At 42.6% G+C, this 21,420-nt stretch overlaps 1 protein-coding gene across 3 annotated transcripts in view; it reads right to left on the bottom strand.

The window, feature by feature from the left end:
* The window catches only part of sdk1a (sidekick cell adhesion molecule 1a), a 932,616-nt gene that overhangs the window by 575,965 nt on the left and 335,231 nt on the right, over positions 1-21,420 (bottom strand). For all 3 annotated transcript variants that reach the window (XM_043711904.2, XM_043711902.2, XM_043711903.2), the window contains exons 2-3: positions 4,548-4,707; positions 2,388-2,494 (exon numbers count right to left, since the gene is read on the bottom strand). In XM_043711904.2, the coding sequence (XP_043567839.2) occupies positions 2,388-2,494; positions 4,548-4,707 (267 nt within the window). The remainder of the gene's footprint in view (positions 1-2,387; positions 2,495-4,547; positions 4,708-21,420) is intronic.

Consider the following 21,420-nt stretch of genomic DNA (forward strand, 5'->3'; position numbering starts at 1 on the left):
TCAAAATAGCAACAGATGTTCCAAAAGTTAATCAACCAACATTAAATACTTTCTACTATCATTGGTGCATGTGGCTAAAACAGTACCTCCTGGCACACCTGTGGATAGTCAGCAGTTTCAATTAGACAACATTGATCCAGTGCAGAAGAGCTGATATCACAATACAAGTAAAGATGCCATCCTTTGCTTTAGCAGAGATTAATTAGTGATAATGGCCATAACTTTATCTCGTTGCTTCAAGCCACCAATGCTAATGAAGCTATGTAGCAGTGGTAGTTCATTAAGGGAAGAAAAACAGACTACTAAAAGCAAACTACTGCAGATGCTGGAGATCTGAAACAAAAACAAAGTACTGGAGAAACTCTGTGGGTAAACTGCACAGTTGATTTTCCTGAATAACTACATTAGTTAACATAGGGAAAGAACAAGCCAGATTCAAATAACTATTTTTGGATAAGATCTGATTGCATGAATTGAGTTACAAGATATCAGTCACATCTAGTGAACAAAGTTGATATCAAAGCAAGTCTAATATTACCTGCTTTTTAATTTCTTGCTTATTGATTTACACTTTAGCTGCAGACCAGATACCAGATGGTATGTTGTCGCCCTGATGCCAGGATCAAGGATGTCCCTTAACAGCTAGAGAACATTTTGAATGGGGATGGTGAAAAGGCAGAGTTTGGGGCCCATGTCAATGCCAACAATAAGTAAAAAGAGAGGAATCATGAAAATAAATTAAAAAGCAACAGAACCTCAAAAGGTAGTAATCTCAGCATTACTCCGTGTCACATGACAGTGAGATCAGAAATAGGAGACGTCACAATGATGGATCAGAACCCCAGATTACTTATGGATGATACTGAAGTTCAAGACAAGACACGTCTTTTTCAACAAAGACTACAAGCTAAGCATGACTGACAATCTAAGTTTTAAGCACTGATTTTGACTGCCAAAGGATTTGCTGAATGAATCCCTAGAATTTCACACATGGTAGGATGCCACAGAAGCTTCAAAGACCGAGACTTCAAGAAATAGAAGTACAAGGCAATTTCTTCACAACTCTCAGCAGAAAAAAACAACATCTGTCAGTTATATTCCAAACTGGATACATGAGGTGGAAGATATGTTTGCATTTTACCCTTCCAGGAATACACGAGACAGGTGTTTGGAACACACCTGCAAACCCTGGCCTGTTTACGTTAGTCAACTAGTAGGCTGTGAATGTGCTTTCAGTATTGCAAGCTAGCAATCATCAAATTGTAAATTCCACTAAGCTGTCCACACTTTTACCCAATATTGACGCTGCAACATCCCATCATCTATTCCTCTCAGAATTCAACAATCTGTTCCATATATCTTTTTCAACTGTCCTTTGTTTTTGGATACACGTGTGTGCATGAGAGAGGGTGGTATTATTAAATACTAAAGATGAAAAGAAATACTAAACTCCATCTTTCATAAGCTCAAGGAAGCCTGGTTAAAGGGGCTTCTTCAAAAACATAAATTTAATTGGCCTGGGAGAAAGGCATCCACAGGAGAAGAGATCCTTATCACAATGAACCTTGTCATGATTAACCAACAGGGCAAGTGAATAAGGCAGGAGATTCAATTCCTCCCTTTTCACATGGGAGTTTGACAATTTGGGGTATCACACCTGGAAACATAATAAGAGATATGCAATACTTAAAAAAAGCAAAAGTAATGGTACTGTGTGGCGGAATACACGGTATGTACAGTCAGGGAGATGCATTTACAGATCAAATCATTATAAACATTATTAGATCATTATTATCTGTGATTGCAATGACAGAGATGCAGCTGTAGGGCGGTCAAACCTGGGACCTGAACATGCACAAGCATTTAATATTTAGGAAAGACAAGCAAAAAGGAAAAGGATGTGGAATGTCATCAGCAGAAAAATGGTGAAGTCAGTGCAAGAATGAGAAAAGAAATGGCTTCGCAAATCTAGCTGTAGTATAAGTTTGGGTGAAGCTAATAAATATCTTCGGGCAAAAGTGGTAATACATGGACAATATTAAACAGAAAATTAGAGATGCAGAAAGAATGGGGAGAGCATGTTAAAGGGTCAGCCATAATTATACTGAACACTGAAGCATGCTCATTGGGCCAAATAGCATATACTTGCTTCTATTTTGTATGTTTCTATAAAGGTACTTAATTTATATCATCTACATGGAAGTTTACTTTCGAGTGCGCATGCTGTAAATTGGACCATTTGCCACTATTGTTTCCAATAGATATTTCAAAGAAGTCATGAAAATGAAGTTTTAACAGCATTTCTTATAATACAAAGCGAACAAAGCTGCTCATATGCACAACTCAGATACTGTGCATCACGGTGACAGAGGGTAGCATCCACTTACATGCAACTTGTACTTGTGTTTTCTTCTGTAAAAGTGCTCCACGTCTGTTCCGCACAATACACTGGTAAAACCCAGTGTCTGAGCGCTGGAGGGATGAAATAACATACCTTGGACAAGAATAAATGTTCAGATTAGTTTGGAGAATCAACGGGGTAAAAAATAATGCTGATGGAAATGAGCAACTTTTGTTTTTTTGTTTGATCATTCTCTAACTAATGCCAATTTTCCACCAGCAATATGAAGTCATTTCATTTTATTTACATCTTTTGTAATACGGTGTCTGGTTTATGTATTAGTCCATCTGGGATCCACTAAGAAGGCAAAAATTTACTCCTATTATTGTACAAGCCATGAATTTCATACTGGGATTGAAAGCAGACAAGTTTTCTGGGTCTGATGGTTTACATTCTAGGGTCTTAAAGGAATCAAAGCAGAGATCATGGATCCACTGGTTATAATATTCTAAAATTCCCTGAATTTCAGAAAGGTTCCAGTGGTTGGAAAAATGCTAATACAACACCTTTATTCAAAAAAGGAAGGAGCAGGAGGAAATTCTCGACCAGTTAAACATCTGTCATTGGGAACCTGCTAGAATACATTGTTAAGAAAGTCAAAATACAATTCATCAGAGTTAGCATGGTTTATGAACTACCAGTAGGGTTTTACTAATTTGCTTGAGTTCTTCAAAGGTGTAACAAGCAAAGTGGATACTGGGGATTCTGTAGATGTAGTATATCTGGACATCCAGAACACATTTGATAAAGTACTACATGCAAGGGTAAAACACTATGCAAGATCACAAAAGTTCATTAGCACAGACAGAGGATTGGCTAACCAACAGAAGACAGAGTTGGGATATTTACAATCTATGTTCATGGCCTGAATGCAGGAATAGCAGGTAAGGCAGCCAAATTTGCAAATTACACTAAAATTGGTGGGAAAGTAAGTTGGAATGAAGAAATAAGGAGTTTACAAATGAATATAGATGGATGAGGTGAATAGGATAAAATTTGACAGATGGATCTTAACATGGATAAGCGTAAGGTTATCCATTTTGGTCAGCAGAATAGAATAACAACTTATTAACTAAATGGAGAGCAACTTCAGAATGCTTAAGTACAGGGGGATCTGGGTGTCCTCATGTATGAATCACGAAAACTCGTATGCAGGTGCAGCAGGTAATAAGGAAGCAAATTGAATTCTGGCATTTATTTCCAAAGGAATGGAGTATAAAAGTAGAGAAATGTTACGATTGAGACTACTTGGAGAATTGCGTACAGTTTTGATCACCTTACTAGAAAGGGATGTAGTTACACTGGAGACATTTCAGAGAAGATTCATTACATTGGCTTCAGAGGTGAGGAGTCTATCCTATGAAGAAAGATTGAATCTTGAGTTTAGACATGTACTTGCTCGAGTTTGGAAGAAGTGATCTCGTTGAGATAGATAAGATGCTAAAGCGGATTGACAAACTGGATGGAGGGAAGATGTTTCCTCTTGTGGGGAATCTAGAATAAGAGGACATCACTTTTGTATAAGGAGTAGCAGATTTAAAACATAGAGGAGGAGGAATTACTTCTCTCAAGGGTCATGAATCTGTGGAATGCATGACCCCAGAGTACAATAGTTATTGAGTAAATTTAAGGAAGAGACAGACAAGATCTTTAATTAGCCATGGTTGAAGGATTTTGAACAGTGAGCAAAAAAAGTAGAGTTGAGGCCAACATGAGATCAGCCACGATCGGTTTGAATAGTGAGCAGGTTTGAACGGCTGAATTGCCTACTCCTGCTCCTTACATTCTTATTTCAAAAGCAATTAAGGATGGGCAACAATTGAACCAAGCCAACCCTTTGTAATAAGACTCGAAAATGTGGTTCCTGACTAGGGAACAGCATTCGATTTATCCCAGACAATTTTGCAAATCAAAGACCAAATAGATAGCAATATAACCTACAATAAAATGGTCAATGAAACTCCCAAATTATGTTGTAAATTTTGTGTCAATGCAAATCTTAAAATGTTTTGCATTGATGCAGACTCAATCATTAAACTTTGGTGCGCAAGTATATAGGTAAATAAAAGACTCCCGATTTGATTTATCAGATTATCCAAGTATATTTTGCCAGTTTCAATTAAGTTATATTGCTCCCTTTGATTACCTGTACTCGGGAGAGAATGCTGTGATTGCTGTATCATTTCGTAACCATTTAAATTCAAGTGGCCAACTTCCCTCTGCCAGGCATGTTAAGACCAAACGATTCCCCTCCAAGTGAATCTGTGGTGGTCCTGGCTCAGTTTTAAAATATGGTGGAACATCATCTGAAAGACAGAATTGTATATTGTAAACTTGTACAGTGACAGAAATTAATACTATTAGATTAATATAAACACACTGCATCCAATTCAGTTTGACAGTTCCAGCAGAACCTTTCTAGCAGTTACTGGATTATGGTAAAAATTCAACAACAGTATTCAATAACAATGTTAATAATACAATAAAAATGATTGTGTTCGTTCAAGGATGTCGATTTCCAGACACCTCATTTATCTGCAGTGACTATGTGACAGTTAATGTATCATCCATCATGTAGATACAGAGACCAATTATATGTAACTCTGCACCCTTTTGTACCAGTTTCTCTGTACTATGCCCAATAGTAGAGCAGCTGTTGTGGTTCTGTTCGCCGAGCTGGGAATTTGTGTTGCAGACGTTTTGTCCCCTGTCTAGGTGACATTCTCAGTGCTTGGGACCCTCCTGTGAAGCGCTTCTGTGATCTTTCCTCCGGCATTTGTAGTGGTTTGAATCTGCCGCTTCCGGTTGTCAGTTCCAGCTGTCCGCTGCAATGGTCGGTACATTGGGTCCAGGTCGATGTGCTTAATGACTGAATCTGTGGATCAGTGCCATGCCTCTAGGAATTCCCTGGCTGTTCGCTGTTCTCTGTTCTCAGAGAACAGCCAGGGAATTCCTAGAGGCATGGCACTCATCCACAGATTCAATCAATAAGCACATCGACCTGGACCCAATATACCGACCAGTGCAGCGGACAGCTGGAACTGACAACCGGAAGCGGCAGACTCAAACTACTACAAATGCCGGAGGAAAGATCACAGAAGCTCTTCACAGGAAGCTCCCAAGCACTGAGGATGTCACATAGACAGGGGACGAAATGTATGCAACACAAATTCCCAGCTCGGTGAACAGAACCACAACAACGAGCACCCAAGCTACAAATCTTCTCACGCTACAAATCTTCTCACAAACTTTGAATAGAACAGCTGTATAGAAGTTTAAAATAGATCCTGAACATCACAGGAACATCCCAGCCCCAAGTCTGTACCCCTCCTCATACTCCGTTCTGACTGTTGCCCCTTCTCTCCAATCCCTAAAGCAAAACACTTTACCTTTCATACTAACAACACAATTAACTTAGTATATTTGTAAACAAATTGTTGAAGCCTCCTGCTTTGAATTCCTCAGGACTTTTCATGGTAATAGAAATTCAAGGGGAAAATCAATATTTATGCTGCATGGGAGGGGAGGACAGATTGTTTGGCAAGAGGATTCTGATTGGAGAGGCAGTGAAATAGTGAATGCACCCATCCGTGCTGTTTAACAATTAACAGCCAGGCTTTGATCAATATAAACCAGGCAAGTTGATTCTGATGAGTCGGGGCATTACTGAGAAATTAACCAGCAAATGGCTGTCGCCTATTTTGTTCAGTTGAAGCAGGTACCGTGTGTGTTTAAGTACTTTCTGCCTGTAAAGAACAGACCCCTGCGTAGCAATGTATGCAGCTTTCAGTACACCCAAGTGCAACATACAGAGAAATTATGTTGACATTCAATTGAGGATTGTCAGTCCTAATAAAATTGAAAAACTTTGACAAAGTCTTTTCCAGCAATACACAAGTTCTTTCAAACAACTGCAAATAACTTCCATTAATTTTTGACAGTCTGTGAGAGAAGCGAGGAAACAAAATGAGAGAAAGAAGAAATTTTTCCACAATCATTAAGAAAACACACAAACAGCACAAAGTACTTTACTTTCAGGATATGTGCAGCACTATAATGATCATGCTTTCATATTATTGGCTAGAAGCTGATAGGGCAGAAAGGAAGAACAGTTAATTCCTCTCAACATATCATGTCCTTCATGATTTTAGCTGCACAGATTTATAAATATTTACAAATGCAGCAAACATTCTCATTGTGACTAATGGTCTGCTCCAGAAAGAAATTCAGTGAGGTGAATGACATTATTATAATGATTGCATGTAAATGTTAAAGATTCTGTCACAAAGCAGCCGAAGCCAACATGTTAAAGACAGAGCAAGAGATATGACACTTCTATAAAACTGGTGCAAATTGTGTTATTTTCCATGACACTGAACATGTGACGACTGTGCTCAAGCTTTCTTGCAATACAAATAGAATAAAAGGTACACCCTTTAATGTAGTACGACCCAAAATTACACACAATGGTCCAACAGAGGTTTTACACCTATTCATCCTCCTGTTCCTCCTAATTGACATCTCAACTGTTATATTCCCTACACCCTGCCAAGAATCCCAACAATTTACTAATTGCTTTATCCATCGAAAGCAACATTTTGAAGGTCATGCCAACCTGAAGGTTTGAAACCTGCAGTTCTTCCATATCACAACACTTTTGAAGAGGAGAAAGTAGAATAATTAGTTTCTGACCAAAGCCAGAGTCCGAACACAAATTCAATATTCCTCTCAATGATTCCCAATTATTTGCAAATTCAGGCTCTAGTTAATCTCATATTTAGCATGAAGTCTGTCTGCTTTTGCTCCGTAACATCTCTTATTTCTCTTTACTGAGAAAATTGTCAGCAGATCTTTTCTTATACTTCTGCAATGTATTCAGCTATTTATGCTTGTAGAATCTTTCACCTCTCCATTTTGCTTTCCCCTTTAAAGAATACCATCAAATTTCATCTCTAATTTTTGGTCATCCTCTTATAGTTTCTCTTCCTTTGGCTTGGAGAATTTCTTACATTGCTATGAACCCTTTTGACGTCCTTCTATATTCAAAACACCTGTAAATACTAGTTATTGTTGTTATGTAAGCAAGTGCAACAGTCAATTTATGTACAGCAAGGTGCCACAAAACGAAAATGAAATAAATATCCATTTAATTTATTCTGGTGAATCAGAACATAAAATGAACTCCCTGTAGTCCTATGAATATAGCCTTAGTCTTGCTGCAATGATCTGTATATTTTATAAAGCTGTTTGAGAAGCCACTTTACAACTCACTACTTCTAAATACAACATGTTTTCCAGTAATTAGAGAAGAAGTCAAAGAAAATAAATTACTTAAAAAAAATTTTGGTGCTCATGTAGCAAATTATTTTTATATTATCAAGGTGCCAAATTGATGCTTACAGATCTGTGGTGACACCCCAATTGTTTTTGACAGGATCCTTGGGACTATGAAAATAAACTAATTAACCAAGTTTATTGAAAACTCAATAATTGGTTTGTAAATTATGGAAACAAATCACTGTACACAGGTGAATAAGGTGGCAGCACAAATGCCTTCCTGTAGGTCTATTTTTAAATGAATTCAGCATCAGATATCTTTGTTTATAAGGAAATATAAAATCCAATGCTGAAAATAGATAAATCATTTTCAATATTGGGTTACCAGTCTGATACGTAATGCTGTGAAAGCCAGCTACATTGGGAGAAAAGAAAACACTGCTAGTCACTTTATGCACTCCTTTCTAACTGATTCAGAATAAAAAGACAAGAACTGATCAACTGTTCTGAACCACAGATGGAAATGTGTTGCTGGAAAAGCGCAGCAGGTCAGGCAGCATCTAGGGAACAGGAAAATCGACGTTTCGGGCATTAGCCCTTCTTCAGGAATGAGGAAAGTTGGTCCAGCAGGCTAAGATAAAAGATAGGGAGGAGGGACTTGGGGGAGGGGCGTCGGAAATGTGATAGGTGGAAAGAGGTCAAGGTGAGGGTGATAGGTCAGACTGGGGTGGGGGCGGAGAGGTCAGGAAGAAGATTGCAGGTTAGGAAGCCGGTGCTGAATTTGATGGATTTGACTGAGACAGGCTGGGGGGAGGGGAAATGAGGAAACTGGTGAAATCCGAGTTCATCCCTTGTGGTTGGAGGGTTCCTAGCCGGAAGATGAGGCGTTCTTCCTCCAACCGTCGTTTCGCTGTGGTCTGACGATGGAGGAGTCCAAAGACCTGCATATCCTTGGTGGAGTGGGAGGGGGAATTGAAATGTTGAGCTACAGGGTGGTTGGGTTGGTTGGTCCGGGTGTCCCAGAGGTCTCCGCCCCCACCCCAGTCTGACCTGTCACCCTCACCTTGACCTCTTTCCACCTATCACATTTCCGACGCCCCTCCCCCAAGTCCCTCCTCCCTATCTTTTATCTTAGCCTGCTGGACCAACTTTCCTCATTCCTGAAGAAGGGCTAATGCCCGAAACGTCGATTCTCCTGTTCCCTAGATGCTGCCTGACCTGCTGCGCTTTTCCAGCAACACATTTCCATCTCTGATCTCCAGCATCTGCAGACCTCACTTTCTCCTGTTCTGAACCACAGGCAATAAGAACATTTTGAACTGGCTGAACTATTCTTGCAGAGAGACAGCATCAACACAAAGGGTGACGAGGCCTCCTGCTGTGCTGTAATCATTCTATGTTTCATTCTCAATTGTGGAAGCTGTACAGAAATGGGCAATAATTCAAATACAATGTCTAATACTAATGTTAAAATCAGGAAAAATAAATAAATCCAAAATTAATTAATTCATTCCTGCCAAGGTTCACTGAAGTCAGACCTATATCATCTTTGGTCATTACATCATTCTTGTTATAACTATTATTATGTCAAATGAGCTTCTTGTGAGTGTATTTTTATAACATATGACTGGTTGAGGTCTAACCTTTGAGAACAGGCCTGGCAGTGTTCTCATGTTCGAAGTCTGGAAAAGATTATGGGGGAAGGGAAATGTTTTTAAGAGATGGATGAGTCCTGCACTGGCCAACCAGAAAGGTTTGAGGCTAATTTATGACCTGATTTCATAAATTCCTCCTTCAGATTAATAATAATCAGTCTGCAGTTACAGGCAAATCAATTTTGTTATAGACAGTATAGGGAGCGCATACAAATTAAACTAAATGTTCAAGTAAACTGTCATTGAAATTTATTAAGCCGTCATAATCACACCATCAATCAGATTACAGTCCAACAGCAGAGGGAGTAGAACATCCGTGTGCATGTTCCAATCAGACAGTAGATTCTTCATTATGACACACTGCTTGCCAGACAGTGGTATCACTCTGGGTTACTGAACTTTATGTTAATAACAGCTAACATACATCGTATCCAGTATACATCACTAGTACATAGTAAGGTACTGCCAGAAGATAGCTATTTGGGTCATCATGCCTACACTGACTTGACGAAAGAATTACCATCCAATTCTCTTTTGAAAGTTATTATTGAATCTGCTACCATTACTCTTTTAAGTGGGACATTCCAAACACATCAATTCACGATGTAAAAATATTTCTCATCTCTCCTCCGGTTGTTTTGACAGTTACCTTAAATTTGAGTCGTGATTACTCGTCCTTCTGCCAGAGAAAAGTCCTTCACCTTATTTACTCTATCAAAATCTTTTATCACATCAAATAACTCTGTAATCCCCACTTAACACCTCTGCTCCATGGAGAACAAATTCTGCATTAAAAGGATTTCAGGTTCTTATTTACATGGAGGCAATGTTCAATTGCTGCTGACTTGTTTTTCACTTGAAAAACACATAGAGGAACATTTTTGGGGCATTTCAGACATCCCTTTATTGATCCAGGTTCACCTTTCACAATGTTCAATGATTTAAAACGAGCATCTAGCAGTCTCTTCCAGAACAGGTAGCGGACTGTTTAAATATGCAGATCAAGAAGTACACCACTTATACCTCAGATGCTATTTTCATGTACTTAGCAGTGGAACCAATGCTGTCTTTAAGTTGAAATGAAAATAAAAAAGCTGGAAAAACTGAGATAACCTAGCATTGGTGAAGGGAACAAATTACTTTCTTAGGTGGAATGACCTTGAATCAATTCTGTTCAGAGGTCACTCCACCTTAAACAGATGTTGCCTACCCTGATGAGTTTTTCCACAATGTTTTGATTTCAGATCTCCAGCATGCACATTATTTTGATTTGCACTTTAAACTGTGTACCAACTTGGCAATTACCACGCTGATCACATACAATTAAAAAACTGTGCAAAGTAATGTAAAAACATTTGAAGCTATTGTCCTCAAATGAATGCCAAAGATCATATTTATCTCCAACCAATTTTTACAAGTTGTAGACTGACTGGCCTGTCATTTCCCAGTAATCCCTTACTCCCGTTAGAGAGATGACTGATGGTTGTTTAACCTGAGGGTCACCACAGGGCAAAAGATTGAGAAGGAGAGTCCCTCATGCTAACCTCAGACAGTGCAGGAAGTGAACCCACCCTGTCGGCATCTCTCTGTAAGAGGTTACAAAGTCATATGGGTCAAGGGTAGAGTGATGCTGGAAAAGCACAGCAGGTCAGGCAGCATCTGAGGAGCAGGAAATTGAAATTTCGGGCAAAAGCTCCTCGGATGCTGCCTGACCTGCTGTGCTTTTCCAGCACTACTCTAATCTTGACTCTAATCTCCAGCATCTGCAGTACCCACTTCCGTCTAGTTACAAAGACATATGTTGACCAGTGCATGCTTGAATCTTGAACCATAGCTCTTGGAAGGCAGCAAGTCTTCTGTCTCAGGAACAAATGTAATGGTAACATGAAACTATTAAGATATAAAAAATATTTGCATGGAGGATTGTATTTTACAGAAGTAATGACTGAATTGTTGGCTTTTATTAATTTAGCATTTTGGTGAAGCTTCAATACTAATTCACATGTCTCTTATCAGAGAAAAAATGCTGTAAATACCATCGCTAGAAGAGCAGGTTAGAGCGTAGGATTTCTGTAGTAAGTAACTCACCTCCTATTGTCCCAATACCTGTCTACCATCTAGAAGGCATAACTCCAGGGTGTGATGGGGATGGCTTCAACACTCAAGAAACTTGACTCTATCTAGGACAAAGCAGCCTGCTTGGTTGGGACCCCGTCCACCACCTTTAACATTCACTCCCCTTCAAAGCATTGCACAGCGGCAATACCATGTACCAGCTACAAGATGGGGTGCAGAAATGCAGTAAGATTCTTTTGACAGTGCCTTCCAAACCTGCAAACTCTACCAATTACAAGGACAGAGGCAGCAGATGTAGTTGAACACTACAATGAAGTCATATATCATCCTAACTTGGAATTACATTGCCATTCGTTCACTACTTGGTCAAATAGTAGCGTGGATGTTCCCGTACCTTAAGGACTGCACCAAGGTAATGAGATTACTGGTCTAGATAACAATGATCACATCCAAGATCAAGTAAAAATACCCAAACATGAGTAGGAATGCTGAGAGGATCAGTATCAAAAATACAACATTCGACATGAAATGTGTCTGATGTCATAACTACCAAAGTTGCAACAGAAATACCAACATTAGAGATGCAGAAAACTCGGAGATCAAATGGTACTGTAGATTCACTCCTTACTTCGAGGTCAGGCTCAAACAATAGCCCTGAAGTATAATCATTCAGGTTGATGTCAAAAGCCTTTCTGAGTGCAATGCCCTCCAGCAAATAAGCTCGCTGTTGGACAACTAACAAACCACAACTGAATCACAAACATTTTAAACAATTCCTTGACAGATATATCACAATGCATGTTCATTTTTTTTTAAAACTAATCAAGCAATTATTGAAATAGGAGATAAAGAGAGAGATTAGAAAAATCACCTAATGTTATTCAAACTGACAAGACTCAGGAAGTTTTCAGATCTTTTGCAAATTTGATTAAAGAAATATAATCATGATGAAGTCATTAATATATGTGTGGAGAGCCAATCTGTAACACTGAATAGTACAATAATAGTTTAATACCAAATAGAATAATAGTATTTAATAATAATAAGCACAAGAAAAAGAAGGAAGCATATGTCAAGTATAGAGAGGATAGATCGAGTGAATCCTTAGAAGAGTATAAAGGCAGTAGGAGTATACTTGAGAGAGAAATCAGGAGGGCAAAGCGTGGACATGAGATAGCTTTGGCAAGTAGGATTAAGGAGAATCCAAAGGGTTTTCTTCAAATACATTAAGGACAAATGGGTAACTTGGAAGAGAATAGGGCCCCTCAAAGATTAGCAAGGTGGCCTTTGTGTGGAGCCTCAGGAGATGGGGAAGATACTAAATGAGTATTTTGCATCAGTGTCTACTGTGGAGAAGGAAATACAAGATATACAATGTGTGGAAATAGATGATGACATCTTGAAAAATGTCCATATTACACAAGAGGGAGTGCTGGATCTCTTGAAACACATAAAGGTAGATAAATCCCCAGGACCTGATCAGGTGTACCCTAGAACACTGTGGGAAGCTAAGGAAGTGATTGCTGTGCCTCTTGCTGAGATATTTGTATCACCGATAGTCACAGATGAGGTACAAGAAGACTGGAGGTTGACTAACATGGTACCACTGCTTAGGAAAAGTGGTAAGGACAAGCCAGGGAACTATGGACCGGTGAGCCTGATGTCAGTGGTGGGCAAGTTGTTGGAAGGAAGTCTGAGGGACAGGATGTACATATATTTGGTAAAAACAGGGTAAAAACAAGGACTGCAGATGCTGAAAACCAGATAATAGATTAGAGTGCTGCTGGAAAAGCACAGCAGTTCAGGCAGCATCCGAGGAGCAGGAAAATCGACATTTCAGGCAAAAGCCCTTCATCAGGAATACGGCAGAGTGCCTGCAGGGTGGAGAGATAAATGAGAGGAGGGAGGGGATAGGGAGAAAGTAGCATAGAGTACAATGGGTGAATGGGGGTGGGGATGAAGGTGATAGGTCAGAGGGGAGGGTGGGGGAAGGTAGCAAAGAGTACAATGGGTGAATTGGGGTGGGATGAAGGTGATAGGTTAGAGAGGAGGGTGGAGTGGATAGGTGGAAAAGAAGATAGACAGGTAGGTCAAGACATGGGACTGTACATGTATTTGAAAAGGCAAGGACTGATTAAAGATATTGGTGGATGTGCAGGTAAAACTTTGATGGATGTGGAAGGCTCCTTTGGGGCCTTGGACAGAGGTGAGGAAGGAGGTGTGAGCGCAGGTTTTGCGATTCCTGCGGTGGCAGGGGAAGGTGCCAGGGTGGTGGGTTGTTGGGGGGCATGGACCTGACCAGGTAGTCACAGAGTCTTTGCAGAATGGTCTTTGCAGAAGGCAGAAAGGGGTGGGGAGGGAAATATATCCCCAGTGGTGGGGTCCGTTTGGAGGTGGTGGAAATGTCGTCAGATGATTTGGTTTACGCAAAGGTTGGTAGGGTGGAAGGTGAGTATCAGGGGCGTTCTGTCCTTGTTACGGTTGGAGGAGTGGGATCTGAGGGCGGAGGTGCGGGATGTGGACGAGATGCGTTGGAGGGCAGCTTTAACCATATGGGAAGGAAAACTGTGGTCTCTAAAGAAGGAGGCCATCTGGTGTGTTCTGTGGTGGAACTGGTCCTCCTGGGAGCAGATACGGCAGAGACGGAGGAATTGGGAATACGGGATGACATTTTTGCAGGAGGTAGGGTGGGAAATGGTGAAATTCAGGTAGCTGTGGGTTTGTGAAAAATGTCGGTGTCAAGTTGGTTGTCATTAATGGAGATGGAGAGGTCCAGGAAGGGGAGGGAGGTGTCAGAGATGGTCCAGATAAATTTAAGGTCAGGGTGTAATGTGTTGGTGAAGTTGACGAATTGCTCAACTTCCTTGCGGGAGCACAAGGTGGTGCCAATGCAGTCATAAATGTAGCAGAGGAAGAGGTGGCGAGTGGTGACCGTGTAATTACGGAAGATGGACTGTTCTACGTAGCCAACAAAGAGACAGGCATAGCTGGGCCCCATATGGGTGCCCATGGCTACCCCTTTGGTCGGGGGGATGTGGGAGGATTCGAAGGAGAAATTGTTAAGGGTGAGGACCAGTTCAGTCGAACGAATGAGAGTGTCGGTGGAAGGATACGTCGGGAGAGGAAGAAGTGGCGGGCTTGGAGGCCCTGGTCATGGCGGATGGAGGTGTAGAGGGATTGGATATCCATGGTGAAGATGAGGCGTTGGGGGCCGGGGAACAGAAGTCTTGGAGGAGGTGGAGGGCATGGGTGGTGTCTCGAACGTATGTGGGTTGTTCCTGGACTAGGGAGGATAAGACAGTGTCGAGGTAGGTGGAAATGAGTTCAGTGGGGCAGGAGCATGGTGAGACAATGGGTCGGCCAGGGTGGTCAGGCTTGTGGATCTTGGGAAGGAGGTAGAACAGGGCAGTGCGGGGTTCCCGGACTATGAGGTTGGAAGCTGTGGGTGGGAGATCTCCTGAGGTGATGAGGTTCTGTATGGTCTGGGAGATGATGGTTTGGTGATGGGGAGTGGGGTCATAGTCGAGGGGGCGGTAGGAGGAGGTGTCTTCGAGTTGGCATCTGGCTTCAGCGGTGTAGAGGTCAGTGCACCAGACTACCACTGCACCCCCTTTGTCCGCTGGCTTGATGGTGAGGTCGAGACTGGAGCAGAGGGAGTGGAGGGCTGCGCATTGTGAGGGTGAGAGGTTGGAGCGGGGGAGCGGGGTAGACTGGTTGAGGCGGTTCATGTCCCGGCGGCAGTTGGAAATGAAGAGGTCGAGGGCGGGTAATAGGCCAGCATGGGGTGTCCAGTTGGATTGAATGTATTGGGGGCGGTCGAAGGGGTCATGGGAGGTGGGCGGGAATTTTGATTGTAAAAGTAAGCTCGGAGGCGGCGGAAATAGTGTTCGATGTCACGGCGTGTATGAAATTCATTGATGCGTGGGCAGAGGGGGATGAAGGTGAGTCCTTTGCTGAGGATGGATCGCTCTTCCTCAGTGAGGTGGAGGTCTGGGGGTGGATGGTGAAAACTCGGCAGGGCTGGGAGCTGGGACCTGGTGTGGGTGTGGAGCTGGGAGTTGGGGTGGAGCCTATAACTGGAGTGGGTGCAGTGGTGGGAGGAATGGGGGTGGAGTCATGAGCAGGGGTGGTGTTCCCCTCAGGGTTGTGAGGGGTGAGGATGGTGACAGTGGGATCTGCAGGGGGTGTGTCAGCAGAATGCTGGTGAGTGGCGTTGGTGGGGACGGAAGTGGTGGCCAACACAGCATTTGGGGGGGGGGGGGGGGGGGGGGGGGCCGGAAGTCACTAAGCGTGTGACATCAGGGATGGTGTGGGGGGTGGAAGTGATGTCACGTGTGCTGCATGAAGAATTGTGAGGGGCGGAATTGGCTGTGGATGCAGCCGTGATGGTGGCGGAAGTGACATCATCGATCACCGTTGGGATGGTAGCTGAACCAGGCCGCATGGCTAATGGTGTCCGAGCAGTTCCATAGGCCAGGGGAATATTCTGGAATGTTTGAAGAGCGCTGGTTATGGAGGTGGGTAGATAAAAGTTTGTTGTACTTACAGTTCTTGATGTTTGAAATGGTGTTGAAATACTGTTTATTGAGAGCATGAATTCTCCTGAGAATATAGTAAAAAGGGGGTCCTTTGCAATTCTGAGAGAGTATGGCCTTCAGCTGAGGCAGGGCTGACTGTAGAGAGGTGAGGTGCCGGCACATTGCTGCGAGCGTGGAGCGGAGGACCTTGAAGGAGAACCATTGCTGGTGTTTTTGAATCTGTAGTCTGTACTGTTTGTCCTGTTCGGATCCAAACTCTGCTGGTTTAAAGGTGGTCCGAAGTCCGTGTAGGATGAGTTGGTTACGGAGGCAGGCACTGAGGAAGCAAATGTGGCTGTGGTAGCGAGTCTATTTCAGGACATGGTTGAAGAGCTTCAGGGCAGAGGAAATGATCTGGGAGTTGCAGTGGGAGAGGGACTCCCTGAGATTCTTGTAAAGAGAGGAGGAAAGCTTCTTCAAGGCAGGCATCCTTGCAAGAGGATTCGCAGTCGGGTTAAAATCAACGAGGTAAAAACAAGGACTGCAGATGCTGGAAACCAGATTAGAGTGCCACTGGAAAAGCACAGCAGTTCAGGCAGCATCCGAGGAGCAGGAAAATCGACATTTCAGGCAAAAGCCCTTCATCAGGAATACAGGCAGAGTGCCTGCAGGGTGGAGAGATAAATGAGAGGAAGGTGGGGGTGGGGAAAAAGTAGCATAGAGTACGATCGGTGAATGGGGGTGGGGGTGGAGGTGATAGGTCAGAGGGGAGGGTGGGGGAAGGTAGCAAAGAGTACAATGGGTGAATGGGGGTGGGATGAAGGTGATAGGTTAGAGAAGAGGGTGGAGTGGATAGGTGGAAAGGGAGATAGGCAGGTAGGACAAGACATGGGACTGTACATGTATTTGGAAAGGCAAGGACTGATTAAAAATGGTCAATATGGCTTTGTGTGTGGGAAATCATGTTTCACAAACTTGGAGGTTTTTGACGAAGCAACAAAAAGGATTGATGAAGACAGGGTGTAGACGTGATCTATATGGACTTCAGCAAGGCATTTAACAAGGTTCCCCATGGGAGACTGGAGAGCAAGGTTAGGTCTCTTGGAACAGAGGGAGAACTAGCCATTTGGATACAAAACTGGCTCAAAGGTAGAAGACAGAGGGTGGTGGTGGAGGGTTGTTTTTCAGACTGGAGGCCTATGACCAGTGGAGCCCCTCAAGGATCGGTGCTGGGTCTACTACCTTTCATCATTCATTAATATGATTTGAATATGAGCATAAGAGGTATAGTTAGTAAGTTTGCACCAAAATTGGAGGTGTTGTGGACAACGAAGAAGGTTACCTCAAATTAAAATGGGATCTTGATCAGATGGGCCATTGGCTGAGGAATGGCAGATTTAGATTTATTTAATTTAGATAAATGCGAGGTGCTGCATTTTGGGAAAGCAAATCTTAGCAGGACTTATACACTGAATGGTAAGGTCCTAGGGAGTGTTGCTGAACAAAGAGACCTTGGAGTGCGGGTTCATAGCTCCTTGAAAGTAGAGTCACAGGTAGATAGGATAGTGAGGAAGGCATTTGGTATGCTTTCTTTTATTGGTCAGAGCATTGACTATAGGAGTTTGGAGGTCATGTTGCAGCTGTACAAGACAGTGGTTAGGCCACTTTTTGAATATTATGTGCAAATTCTGGTCTCCTTCCTGTCAGAATGATGTTGTGAAACTTAGAACATAGAACATGGAAAAGTACAGCACAGAACAGGGTCCTTTGGCCCATGATGTTGTGTTGAGGATTAATCCTAATGTAAAATAAAATAACCTAACCTATGCACCCCTCAATTCACTGCTGTCCATGTGCATACCCAGCAGTTGCTTAAATGTCCCTAAAAATTCTGCTTCCACCACCACTGCTGGCAACACTTTCCATGCATTCACAACACTGTGTGTAAAGAACCTACCTCTGATGTCTCCTCTATACCTTTCTCCTAACATCTTAAAACTGTGACCCCTCATGCCAATCAGTCCTGCCCTGGGGAAAAGTCTCTATCCATGCCTCTCATTACCTTGTATACCTCGATCAGATCACCGCTCTTCCTCCTTCTCTCCAGAGAGAAAAGTCCGAGCTTATTCAACCTCTCTTCATAAGGCAAGCGCTCCAGTCCAGGCAGCATCCTGGTAAACCTTCTTTGCACCCTCTCCAAAGCCTGTGTATCTTTCCTATAGCAGGGTGACCAAAACTGGACACGGTATTCCAAGTGTGGTCTCACCAGGGACTTGTAAAGCTGTAGCAAAACGTCACGGCTCTTAAACTCGATCCCCCTATTAATGAAAGCCAAAACACCATATGCTTTCTTAACAACCCTATCCACTTGGGTGGCAACTTTGAGGGATCTATGTACTTGAACACCAAGATCCCTCTGTTCCTCCACATTGCCAAGAATCCAGTCTTTAATCCTATATTCAGCATTCAAATTCGACCTTCCAAAATGCATCACTCCCCATTTATCCAGGTTGAACTCCATTTGCCATTCATAGCCCAGCTCTGCATCCTGTCTATGTCACGTTGCAGCCTGCAACAGTCCTCGATACTATCAATGGCACCTCCAAACTTAGTGTCATCTGCAAATTTACTAACCCACCCCTCAACCTCCTCATCCCAGTCATTTATAAAAACTACAAAGAGCAGAGGCCCAAGAACAGAGCCCTGGGGGTCAGTGTTGAGCCCACTCAACACTGACCTCCAGGCAAAATACTTTCCATCTACAACCACTCTGCCTTCTGTCAGCCAACCAATTCAGAATCCAGATAGCCAAATCTCCCTGTATTCTATACCTCCTCACTTTATGAATGAGCCTACCATTGAAAACCTTATCAAATGCTTTGCTGAAGTCCATATACACCACACCCACTGCTCAACTTTCGTCCACCTGTCTTGTCACCTCCTCAAAGAACTCAATAAGATTAGTTAGGCATGACCTGCCCCTCACAAAGCCATGCTGACTGCCTTTAATCATGCTATGCTTGAAAAGGTTCAGTAAAGATGTACAAGGATATTGCCAGGGTTGGAGGATTTGAGCTAATAGGGAGAGGTGGAATAGGCTGGGGCTGTTTTCACTGGAGGATCGGAAGCTGAGGGTGACCTTACTGAGGTTTATAAAAATAATGAGGGCATGGATAGGATAAATAGACAAAGTCTTTTCCCTGGAGTGGGATAGTCCAGAACTAAAGGGCTTAGGGTGGAGAGGGGAAAGATAGAAAAGAGATCTGAGGGGAAACCTTTTCAGGCAGAGGGTAGTACATGTGTGGAATTAACTGCTAGAGGAAGTGGTGGAGGCTAGTACAATTGCAACATTTAAAAGGAATCTGGACGGGTATATGAATGTGAAGGGTTTGGAGGGATACGGGCTGGGTACTGGCAAGTGGGACTAGATTAGGTTGGGATACCTGGTCGGCATGGACGAGTTGGACCGAAGGGTCTTTTTCCATGTTATACATCTCTACAACAAGTCCTTACAAAAAGGAAAAAACATATGTTGCAACTACACAACATATTTCATGCCTCAAAATCAAAATTCCAAACCACTTTACAAATAATGAAGTTATCAGTCTTGCAAAGTAGGGAAATACAGTAGAAAACAGCCAAGGCAAGGAGAACCCTCCTGCTAATCTTTGAACAATGCCGTGAGATTGTTTAGAGCCCTTTAAAAAACGGTGCACAGGTTTTAGCACATCATTGAAAAGGTAGATCTTCAGGGAGTGAGAAAGTACCTCAGTAATTCAATGAACTGTGACCCTAGATGATACATTCAAAGCCCTGATTTTAACTTAGATGTCTGGAAAATGTTCTTCATCTCATACGTATGAGACTCTAAGATTTTAATTCCCATACACCATTTGTATGAGTAGATTATTTTCCCACCAGAATGTTGAATATTGGTTCGCAGGTAGAGGCAGAATTTTGGGCAGAAGGTGGTTATCAGTCGGAGAAGTGGAAAAACTGGATTAGAGGTGCTGGAAGAGCACAGCAGTTCAGGCAGCATCCAAGGAGCTTCGAAATCAACGTTTCGGGCAAAAGCCCTTCATCTTTTGCCCGAAACGTTGATTTCGAAGCTCCTTGGATGCTGCCTGAACTGCTGTGTTCTTCTAGCACCACTAATTCAGAATCTGGTTTCCAGCATCTGCAATCATTGTTTTTACCAAAGTGGAAAAACTCCCAGCACATAGGTAAATCATGGGAAGCGAATTTCAGGAAGGCCTCTGATCAGCAAGTATCTCCTGGCCCCACAGAAAGGACATTGAAACGAAACGAAAATAGAAATGCTTGGAAAAGTTCAGCAGGTATGGCAGCATTTGAGAATAGAAAGCAGAGTTAACATTTCAGATCCAGTGACACTTCCTCAGAACTGATCTGACGCACCTGTTCTGATGAAGCCTCTGAAGGCAGCCTCCAGAATAAAGAACAAGAACAAAAGAAAAAGTGCAGCATAGGAACTGGTCCTTCGGCCCTCCCCAGCCTGTGCCCTGACTAAACTAAAAAAAACACCTTCAGTCCTTATTTGGTCCGTATCCTTCTATTGCCTCCCTGTTCATGTAACCAACCAAATGTCTCTTAAATGTCTCAACGTGCCTGCTTCCACCATCTCTTCTGACAGTGCATTCCAGGCTTCTACTACTCTGTGTGAAAAACCTCCCTCACACATCTCCCTTTCCCGCTCTCACCTTGAACCTGTGCCCCTTGAAAATGAAACTTCAAACCTGGGTAAATCTATGCCTCTCAATTTCTAGACTTCGATCAGGTTTCCTCTCAGCCGCCATCTTTACAGTGAAAACAATCCTAGTCTTTTTAACTTTTCCCCATAACCAATGCCCTAGAGATCAGGCAACATCCTGATGAACCTTCTCTGCACTCTCTCCAAAGCTTCCAAGTCCTTCTGGTAGTGTGGCGACCAAAATTGCACACAATATTCCAAATCCTAACAAGGATTTTATATAGCTGAAACATGGTTTTCCAACTCTTGTACTCCATGCCCTGGCTGAGGAAGACAAATACAGCATATGCCTTTGTTGGGTTCTTTTCCCAAGGTTTCACACACGAGATGCAATTTGCACACACCAACTTCTGCAAACAGTTAAAGTTTATTAAAGCCTATACATTCTAGGTGACCCACTTTGAGACTCTCACAGGCGTGCGAAGTCAAGTCAAAAGAGGGCCCAAACAAAGGAAACCCATCCCTTTATGCAGGACACATTATAATGCTCACAGGTACTCCAGCCACTCCTCCCCACCCCCAAAAGCCACATGTTCCCCCAGGCACAGTGGTCGGATGAGGTCATCCTCGGAGATAATGCAAATGCTAATGCCCTAATCCTGGGGAATCGTTATGCAAACGATTTCCTGACTGTGATCTCCCAAGACAACGTCAGTGTGATATGCTTCAGCATCAGGGAATGTTTGTGCAAACAAAGGTGATTGGCTGGGGATGGCTATGAAAGCA

Source organism: Chiloscyllium plagiosum, unplaced genomic scaffold (assembly GCF_037043375.1).
Source record: "Chiloscyllium plagiosum isolate Xiang-an unplaced genomic scaffold, Cpla_swu_hap1 HiC_scaffold_20, whole genome shotgun sequence".
NCBI lineage: Eukaryota > Metazoa > Chordata > Chondrichthyes > Orectolobiformes > Hemiscylliidae > Chiloscyllium > Chiloscyllium plagiosum.